At 33.4% G+C, this 10830-nt stretch overlaps 1 protein-coding gene across 1 annotated transcript; it reads right to left on the reverse strand.

Annotated features, from left to right (window-relative positions):
* Nucleotides 1–596: 596 nt before the first annotated feature.
* Nucleotides 597–7340, reverse strand: LOC148565471 (uncharacterized). The gene is made up of 2 exons (XM_088487167.1): nucleotides 6922–7340; nucleotides 597–1842 (listed from the first exon to the last, which is right to left on the reverse strand). The coding sequence occupies exons 1-2, from the start codon at nucleotides 7338–7340 to the stop codon at nucleotides 597–599; spliced, it is 1665 nt and encodes a 554-aa protein (XP_088343293.1).
* Between the last annotated feature and the right edge of the window lie 3490 nt (nucleotides 7341–10830).

The following is a 10830-nucleotide window of genomic DNA, read 5'->3' on the forward strand; positions in this document are numbered from 1 at the left end:
CAATTCCTTGAAAAGACGACCCGAGGTTTAATACTCGGTTATCAATTTAAAAAGGGGTTTGTTACTTGTGACAACCAAAACGTTTGTATGAAAGGACCTTTGAAGGTTTAGAAACTATACTTGCAACGAGGATTTATCCGCAAATTTCTAGACCACGCAAAAGTCCTCTCATCAACCTTATCTTTGATTGAGTTGAAGGTGGCTTTCTTAGATCGGTTGACAAGGGAAAGTAGACCTAAATATTTATCCTGTGTACCTATGTGAGAAATATTCATCTGGGCTGCTAGGGAGGTTCTAATTAGCTCTGAAGTGTTATTACTGAAAAACAAGACCGATTTATTGAGATTAACTCTTTGCCCCTGAAACTCTCATCAGATTTCAATAATTCTATAATAGAGGCACAATTATCTTTTGAGACTTTACTGAATAGAATTGAATCATCAGTGAATAGCAAGTGATTTATAGTTGGGCATCTTCTGTTTATCTGAATGAGACTGTTTTGCTCCGCTTTGTGTAACGAGAAGGAAAGTCCTGTTGCATATAATAAGAAAAGAAAATGGGATAGAAGGTCACATTGATGGATGTCTCTATTTGATTTAAAAAAAGCTATATGGTTGACCTTCCACAACAATAGAGTAAGAAACGGTTTTCAACAATTCACGAATCCAGTCAATGAATCTCGATTCAAAGTCCAACTTCTCCATAATAAACCATAGAAAATACCACTCCACTCTATCGTAAGCTTTACTCATATCAAATTTGAGTGTCATTTCGTATTCCAAACCTCGCTTCTTTTGTTTAAGATAGTGCATACATTCGTGTGCTATGAGAATGTTATTAGAAATAAGTCTACTTTTCAAGAATACACTTTGAGTAGGACTAATTACCTTATTCATACACCCTTGGAGTCTGTAAACCAGTACATTTGAAATGATGTTGTACACAATAGAAGACAAACTAATGGGCCTTATCTGAGTCATATCGCTTGTATCTGGGACTTTTGGCACTAGATAGATATTAGTATGGTTAAAATTTTTCAAAACTCTAGCTCCAGCGAAAAAACTCCTCACAGCCCGGAATACGTCTTCACCCACTATATCCCAGTAGAATTGGAAGAATTTAGTCGTTATACCGTCCTCTCCTGGTACTTTTTGAGGATAGATACTAAAAGTAGCTCTTTTTACCTCATCTATAGAAACAGGTTTTCTGAGCCTACGGATCATGTTAGCTGTAACTTTAGACTCGAAGTCTGTGAAAAAAGGCTCAGGATCCGCCTGATTAGAAGATGTGAAAATACTCTTAAAGTAGTTTTCAGCCACCATAGTAATATCAGCATTGGTTGTTTCCATATTCCCATTATCCCTCCGCAGATGCCATATTTTATTTCTTTTGGTTCTAGATTTAAATTTTTTATGAAAGAAGTTTGTATTTTGGTCTTCTTTCTTCATCCATTTAATTCTAGATTTGTCTTTACAATAAAGTTCTTCGTCCAAATATACTTTTTCAAGCCGTTGTTCAAGCTCAAGTAATTTAGTGTCTCCCATGATGCCTGATGCCCATTTTTGTTCTAGAAGAGCGGTAACTTCTACAATTACCTTTTTAGAATTAGTAAAGTTGTTCTTTTGCCAGAAAACCAGTCGGTGTCTAGCTAATTTAAGCTTCTGAAATAATCTGAACATCGGTAAACCTTTTATATCTGAGTTCCAGACCTCGCTAATGAAGTTACGAATTTGTTCTTCACCACACCAATGAGATTGAAACTTGAATCTCCTCTTTGATCTCTCCGGTTGGTAGTTAGTGTCCAAAAGGAGAGGAGCGTGATCAAAACCTGTCTCTAATAGTCTACAAATCGTAGGATGAAAGTATAATTGAGACCAATATTCATCACAAGCACTCTATCAAGCATTTCTTAAATTAGTTCACCTTCCTTGCATCTATTACTCTAAGTAAATGGTCGAACCATCATTTTCAAATCAATCAATGAGTTATCTCAAATAAAGTAATTAAAGGCAGCAATCGAAGAATGAGATTTTAGGATTACCACCAAGTTTCTTATATTAATCAATATTGGAATTGAAATCACCAACAATAACCGATTTACCTTAAAGTTGGGAGAGCACTAGAGATTTTTTAGAGTTGGGATAGCCGAATACTATATTCTCATTGCAATTAAAATAAATTCCTCCAAAGTTCCATTCAATGTTGAGAGGGACATCTTTTATCAAGGTAGTAATATAAAACTTAGAACAAGTAAAAATCTGAACAACAAAATCATCCTTCCATGCCAACGCAAATCCACCCGCATTACCAGAAAGATTAATAGTTTGTCAATTAGAGTAGCCACAAGCCCTGAATTTTTTTTCACCTGTCGAGATTGGTTTTTTGTTTCACAAAGAAAACCAACTCGAGAGAGTAGGATTAAACAGTCCTTTTAAGATTGTGAACTTTCAGGGGTTAACAATTCCAAGATATCATTCTCATAGGTCTTGGGGTCGGCTGGCACTCTTCACCCTCTGATCAACAATTAGTTCTTGTTCAACACACGTCTTCTTGACCACAAGCTCTATACATGCTTCTAGCTCCTTAGAAAAATCTTTCTCTATCACAAATACCAATTTCTCCTCTTCTTCCATGCTTCTTGGATTCGGATATAAATTTATTCCCTTTTTGAGTTCATGATACGAATGAGAACGTGATGATAGAAATGAAAAAAAAAAGATAAGAAGAATAAAACGAGTGAAAGAAGTAGAAAAAGTTGTAAAAATTGGATTCAGATGAAAAAAGGATTTGAAAGAATAAGAAAAAAATTAAAAAATTATTAAGGTTGAAAAAAAAATCTTTGGGAGCACACCAAAAATTCTAGCAAAACAATTTAAAAGAGTACATACTTCTCATACTCCACTTATATATTATATCTAAAAATAAAAATCGTTTGAATAAAACAGAATTATGTTAAAAAATAAAATTTAATTGGCACAATTTAAATGATAATAAATTGTATCAATATTAGTTTTTAAATTGTTAAACTATATAGAAAATGTCTTATCTTTAGTTTTCAAATAGTTTTTAAATTGTTAATTAATTTTTTTTATGTGTATCCATTCTTCTTTTTCTAACTGATTTTTATTATGCTAATAAATTATCAGATCAATTTAAATGAATTTGACTATAAAATAACTTAGTTATATAGTATCATTAATTTTTTTTAAATTATTTTGTTTATAATGTAACCGAAATATATTTATACTTATCCTTTTTACCGTAATAACAAGATGTATTATAATATAAAAATATAAATAATCTCATATTTATATAAATTGATAGATATTATATTTATTTTATTTATTTAATAAAAGATTCTCTTAAAGAACTTATTAGTTTAATTCTAAAGTTAATATCTAAAACAGATTTAACTAATATGTGTTTTCAGACACTTAATAAAATTATTATTAGTAAAATTTTTGTAAATATTTTATTTTAATAAATACATAATACATATATTAAAAACTTAAATTTTATATTTTTTAAAACCTTTTAATTAATAATTTTATTAAAATATTATATATACACTAAAAATTAATAATTATATATTTTTGTATAAATATATATTATTTAATTTAATTTTAATATATATTTTATATTTTAATATATATTATATATGAATAATTAATTCAATAATTAAATTTTTTATATGTAGGTAACATAATTATAATTTTAATATGTAATTTTAAGACCATTATTAGCCAAACATATCTAAATAAACAAGAATCTTTTGATAAGCAAAAAAGAGTAATTATCTAAATTAATTTCTAACTATTCTAAAAGCAGATATTTTAATTTTTTAAAAAAAATTAATACAGATCAATCTCTAAGATTTTATTCCGACAGATAAATTAATTTTCAGTTTATTTTTGGTAGAGTAATTACCCAAATTAGTTCCCAAAAATTTTAAAAGTGGATATTTTAGTGTAGAACCTATGCACAATTACTCAAGAGGGGGGGTGAATTGAGTATTGCAACAACAATGAATCTTTTTGCGAAAGTTAAAGACAATATACAAAAGTGTTATTGTACTAGTATTTTTCCAAGAGCTTAACTCAATTGCTAAGCATTTATAAGGAGCTTTTACTTTCCAATAGACACCAACTCAAATAAATTGATCAAGCTTTTCACCAATCGGACTTAAGCTATTCCTTAAGTACTTACGAAGCTACTTTTCGATCACAATTTATTTGCTCAAAGGTAAAAGACAATAATATTGAAGAGATGAGTTTGGAGAGATGCAAACGCTATTTAGAGTGGTTCGGCACAATCCTTGTCCTACGTCCACTTTCTTTCTCAATCGCTATTGAGAAGTTCCACTATTGCCAAGCTTCAAGGTGCTCGCGCAAAACCTTTTACAATCCGAGTCCTTAGTTTCTAACACCTCACGGTATATGATCACCACTCGTATACTAACCCACTCCACTTAAAGATACCTTCTCTAAGATTTGCCTTGAGTACTTAGTATACTTCTTTGGTATCCTCACCGACTATAGTGTTTATAACTCTTGACTCAACCTTGGAGATCACACTCCAATTTACAAAGTGTACAAGAAAACAATTCTCAAAGAATTGTTGAGACGAAATGAGTACTCTCTAGAAGAGTGTATGATTACAAGTTTAGCACTATTGAACCAATTGATATTGCTCTCTCAAATTGTGTATTATAACACCTTAAAAAAAATGTGTAGAATGAAAGAATATGAACAAGATAGTTTGCAAAAAATCAAGTATTTGAAATAAGGCTTCAATCCATCTATTTATAGACTCCCCAAACCTTAGAAACGTTGGGGAGTTAATGGGATGGAGCCTTTTTGTCAAAACTAGCCGTTTTTTATGTTTTTGAATCATTTGCATCGATGCATAACACTTTGCATCGATGCAAATGTGTCTTTGAAGCTGAAATTTGAATTTTCAGCTAGGTTGCATCGATGCAAACATCTTTGCATCGATGCAACAAGTCGTCGCATGCTTTGCATCGATGCAAGATGAGTGTGCATCGATGCAAACCTTAAAGAATGGCTTAAAATCACTTCAAAATACTTAGGATTGATCTCAAACTTGTTGGAGTCAATTCCTATGCTTTTGTACCTTTGAAAACAAGTTTTTAAACCATTTGGCTAGCATCGAATTGCAAGATGTGCATCAAAACATTTTGTGAGTGTGTGTTGAGAGATTTAGCAATTGGTTCTTAACAAGAAGTTACCTAAGTCCTAAGACACTATACTTGTCTTCAAATGTTGTGGACTTGAGTTTCTTGTTGTTGTTGTGTTGCTTTCAACTCTTCATTCCTCAACGTTGAATGTTGGTTGATCTTTCAACATGCTTGTTCATTCAAGTTGTTTGTTGGTTTGTCTTTCATGTCGTTTGTTGGTTTGTCATTCATCAAAACCTACGAATACAAACTTCGCATACAAGCAACATGATTTACAATTTCCCCCTTTTTGATAATGACAAACCAATTTTGAGGATATGCATTTATAAATGATTTTGAAAGCAACAATAATGCACTTTGTTTTATAGAAAGCTTTGGAGAAGACTTCACAAAAAAAATTTTGCAGGAGTTCCCCCTAAATATGTGCATTTGTTCCCTTAAAGGGCGTTTATCAAAGAAAACGATTTAGATATCAAAAGTTTTTGCTTAGCGGAAGTCTTTTTGAAATCATTGTTTCGCAAACTTATTTCTTCTTTTCAAATCCTCAAACTTCTTTTTTTTCAAAAGTTCAAAACTTCAAATATCCTCAAACTTTTCTTCCCCCTTTTGACGTTATCAAAAAGAAAGGAGTTTGAAATGTGTCATAGAAGCATGCATAAAACAATGAATTTTTTTAAGTTCAATATCTCTATTAATCTCAAGGATGAGATATTCCCCCTTTCAAAAAGAATTTGATTTCCTCTTTTTATATAACAAGCATGCATAATTCCCCCTAAAGAAGTGAAATATATCAAGGCATGCACATTAACTTAAAATAGGGGTACCAAGCCTATTTTGAGTTATTCACCAAATAAGCATACAAGCATTAATCATTAAACAAAATTATGAAGGAAATATCAAAGTATTTAAACCATAATAGAAATCCTTAGCTTACTAGGAGTTAGTTTAACAATTCATATAATCAAATAAACATAAAGCAATAAAAAGTGACTTGATGAAGAGGAGACAATCAATCTTGGTCTTCATCATCATCATTATCCTCTTCATACGGTAGGTGGATGCCGAAATGCTCATATAAGTCATCAATACGACGATCCAAGCGACCCGTGCGATGATCTACACGAGACACACGACGATTAAGTGCTTCAAGTTGCCTACCATGCTCTACTTCAATACTTTGGATGTTTTGGTTGATGGATTGTAATTCTCTCATTACATCAACCAAGGAGGGTGGTTCTTGAGCTTGAGGTGCTTGTGGAGGAGCTTGCTCTTGAGGACCTTGTTCATCAACATTTCTTCTTCCCATTTTGTTGAGAATATGAGTGTTGATACAAGATTGAGGTGGTACTTCCTTGGCAATCTCATTTGATATATCAATACCAACATAATCAAAGACTTTAGACCATAGGCAAAGGAATCCTAATCCACCATTCCTATCCTTCATCTTGAGCCTAATCATATGTTGTACTATAAAGTATGGCCAATTAATCTTAATCCCATTCATCATAGCCCACATGACAATCAAATCTTCATCATTTACATTCGCATGCCCGGATATTCTAGGTTGCAATACATAGGTGACTAGATATAACAAAGTTCTATGTTCCGCACTCATTGAATTGCAACTAATTTTGGAGTGAGCTCCTTGTACAAGGTTGAACAAATGCATGGCATTGTCCTTTGAATAACCCCATTCATCAATTGGGGTTTTACCACCTTGAAACAAGTCACCTTGATTTGGCAACTCCCAAATGGTGGCTAACTCATCACCATCTAGCCTATAATCCTTTCTTCCTATCTTGAAGAATAATGTGAAATTTGATTCATCTTCCTCATTAATCTCAAGCATGAGTGTACTATAGGCTATGGCAACTAAATCCGGATAATATTTACTCTTAATTTGAACAAAATCCATGAGGCCTTGATGAACTAGAATAGCCTTAAGAGTATCAAACTTATGAATGATAAGAAGGGTCGGATCCAAATACCTCGGAGGAATTTCCTTTCTTCCGGCGAGCCTTGCCTCATAGAATTGAAGATCTTCATTAGAAGCAAAGTACCTTGCCAAAGGATGATCATTTGGAGGTGGAACCACACTTGAAGAGCCTTTTGACTTCTTGATGGTTCTCTTGATTCTAGGCATTGTGGATGATTTTGTTTTATGGGTTTTGTAGAGAAGAATGTGGGGACTTCAAATATGTAATTTGTTTGTAGTGGGTATCTAAGTTTTGTGAGTTGTATGAAGCTATATGTGAGCTTGTTTTGGAGGTTATGGAGGTTTGAATGTGGGGATATGAGTTGTGAGGTTGAAGATGATGAAAAAGTGGGGTTTTGTTGCTCAAAAATGCCAAATTCACGTGTTTTTGTGCAATTTGGTCGTGTTTGCATCGATGCAATAGGCTTTGCATCGATGCACATAGCACGTTGTGTGCTTTGCATCGATGCAAAGCTTGGTTGCATCGATGCAACATGCATCATTTTGCCCAAAATCACCAAATTTTCATCCTTTGGTGGTTCTTTCTTCAATCCTTTGAGTTCCATCATGTATATACTCACTTAAACTATTATAAACTTCAATTTGTTGATCCTCCATTGTTTATAATCTTCAAATTCTTCAATCTACCTCAAGATTAATCACTCATTCATCAACTCATAAACCTACAAAACAATGGCTAATTGGATATCTCCAATGCTTAAGTTAGTAAGAGATACAAAAATAGCAATATAAATGCAATGAATTCAAACAAATCATATTAGATTAGAATCCAAGATACCAAGTTCATTTTGGATGTTAAAAAAACTTTCTTTACATAAAGGTTTAGTGAAGATGTCCGCTAGTTGTTTACTAGTTTCGACAAATTCAATAACCACATCACCCTTTTCAACATGGTCTCTTATGAAGTGATGTCTAATCTCAATATGCTTGGTTCTTGAATGTTGAACCGGATTCTTGGTTAAATTTATTGCACTAGTATTATCACATTTGATAGGAATGTGATCAAGCATGAGTCCATAGTCCACAAGTTGTTGTTTCATCCATAAAATTTGGGCGCAACAACTACCGGCGGCTACATACTCGGCTTCGGCGGTAGACAAGGCTACACTTACTTGTTTCTTACTATGCCATGAAACAAGAGAGTTTCCTAGCAAGTGACAAGTGCCGCTAGTGCTTTTCCTATCCAATTTGCAACCGGCAAAATCGGAATCGGAATAACCAATCAAATCACAAGTGGATCCTTTCGGATACCACAATCCAACATTTAATGTTCCTATGAGATACTTCATAATCCTTTTCACCGCACTTAAGTGAGATTCCTTAGGATTAGCTTGGTATCTCGCACATATGCATACACTAAACATGATATCTGGCCTACTTGTCGTTAGATAAAGTAATGATCCTATCATGCCTCTATACTTCTTTACATCTACGTTTTTACCTTGTTCATCTTTGTCAAGGTAGCAAGTAGTGCTCATTGGTGTGTCCATTGCCTTAGCATTGTCCATTCCAAATCTTTTGAGCAATTCCTTGCAATATTTGGTTTGGCTAACGAAAGTTCCTTCTTTTCCTTGTTTGATTTGAAGACCAAGGAAGAAGTTGAGTTCGCCCATCATGGACATTTCAAATTCACTTTGCATGAGGTTTGAGAAAAACTTGCAAAGTGATTCGTTAGTTGAACCAAATATTATGTCATCGACGTAAACTTGTACCAAAAGGATATTTTTGTTTTCAATCATGATAAATAAAGTTGTATCAACCTTCCCTCTTCTAAAACCCTTTTCTATTAAAAACTTGCTCAAACGTTCATACCAAGCTCTTGGAGCTTGTTTAAGACCATAAAGAGCTTTCTTGAGTTTAAAAACATGATTAGGATTTTCATAATCCTCAAAACCGGGAGGTTGTTCAACATATACTTCTTCTTGAATGAAACCATTAAGAAAGGCACTCTTAACATCCATTTGATAAAGTTTGAAGTTATAAGAGGATGCAAAAGCAAGTAACATCCTAATAGCTTCTAATCTAGCTACGGGAGCATAAGTTTCGTCATAATCAATGCCTTCCTCTTGATTATAACCTTTAGCTACCAATCTAGCTTTGTTTCTAACAATTGTACCATTTTCATCGAGTTTATTTCTAAAAACCCATTTTGTTCCTACAATTGTTTGATTACTTGGTTTAGGCACCAATTCCCAAACGTCATTTCGTTTGAATTGGTTAAGCTCCTCTTGCATTGCCATAGCCCAATGTTCATCATCAATTGCGGACTCAATGGTAGATGGTTCAATTTGAGAAACAAAAGCACTATATGCAAATAAATTTCTAAAAGTGGATCGAGTTGTTACCCCTTTCGAAACATCACCAATGACGTTGTCTAGAGGATGATCCTTTGAAGTACGCCAGTCCTTTGGAAGTGCATTTATTTGTGCTTGTGATGGTTCAATTTCTTCAACTTGAACACTATCCTTTGTTGAGCTTGTAGAGGCTTCATTTAAATCTTTTTCTTTGTCTTCACCATTCAAATTTAGTGAATCAAAGTTTTCTACATTTTCATCAAAATCTTTTCTAGCACAACAACGGTTAGTTTCATCAAAAGCGACATGAATACTTTCTTCCATAGTCATGATGCGTTTGTTATATACTCTAAAAGCTTTGCTAGTTAAAGAGTAGCCTAAGAAGATTCCTTCATCAGCCTTAGCATCAAATTTGCCTAAGTTATCTTTTCCATTATTTAGAATAAAGCATTTACAGCCAAAGACGTGAAGGTGGGAAATATTTGGCTTTCTTCCTTTGTACAATTTGTACGGTGTTTTCTTAAGAATAGGTCGAATGATAATCCTATTCATAACATAACACGCGGTACTAACCGCATCCGCCCAAAAGTACTTAGGAATATTAGCCTCATTGAGCATAGTTCTCGCCATTTCTTCTAAATGACGATTTTTCCTTTCAACCACACCATTTTGTTGTGGTGTTCTAGGAGAGGAAAAATTATGCTCAATGCCATTTTCTTCACAAAAAGTTTCAAAAAGATTGTTTTCAAATTCTCCACCATGATCACTTCTAATAGATGATATATGCAAATTCTTTTCATTTTGAATAACTTTGGCTAATCTTTTGAATGCTCGAAATGCATCACTCTTGTTTGCTAGGAACAAGGTCCATGTAAATCGAGAGTAATCATCAACAATAACTAAAGCATAGTAATTGCCACCAAAGCTCGTAGTCCTAGAAGGACCAAATAAATCCATGTGCAAAAGTTGTAATGGCCTTGTTGTTGAAACAATGTTTTTGGATTTAAAAGAGGCCTTTACTTGTTTTCCCTTTTGACATGCGTCGCAAAGGACGTCTTTTTCAAAACGTAGCTTTGGTAAGCCAATTACTAACTCTTTAGAGACCAACTTGCTAAGATGGTCCATGTTAGCATGAGCTACTCTACGATGCCATAACCAAGTTTCATCATTTTTACTAACAAGGCATTTCACATCATTTGAGGAAACTTCATCTAGATTAATCATGTATACATTGTCAACACGGTGCCCAATTAGCACAATTTCATTAGTGTCTTGCCCTTTTATCAAACAACATTTTGAATCAAAGGTGACTAAGTTTCCTTTGTCACAAAGTTGGCTAACAC

The sequence above is a fragment of the Arachis ipaensis genome, chromosome B5, assembly GCF_059453495.1.
Source record: "Arachis ipaensis isolate K30076 ecotype BB chromosome B5, ASM5945349v1, whole genome shotgun sequence".
Taxonomy (NCBI): domain Eukaryota; kingdom Viridiplantae; phylum Streptophyta; class Magnoliopsida; order Fabales; family Fabaceae; genus Arachis; species Arachis ipaensis.

Bases quoted from the DNA above. Each gene is read 5' to 3' on its own strand.
- LOC148565471 (XM_088487167.1), bottom strand. From the start codon at position 7,340: ATGCCTAGAATCAAGAGAACCATCAAGAAGTCAAAAGGCTCTTCAAGT. The intron at 1,843-6,921 runs GTTTCAAGGTGG...TACGATTTGTAG, and splicing joins TTGCCAAATCAAGGTGACTT to ACTATTAGAGACAGGTTTTG.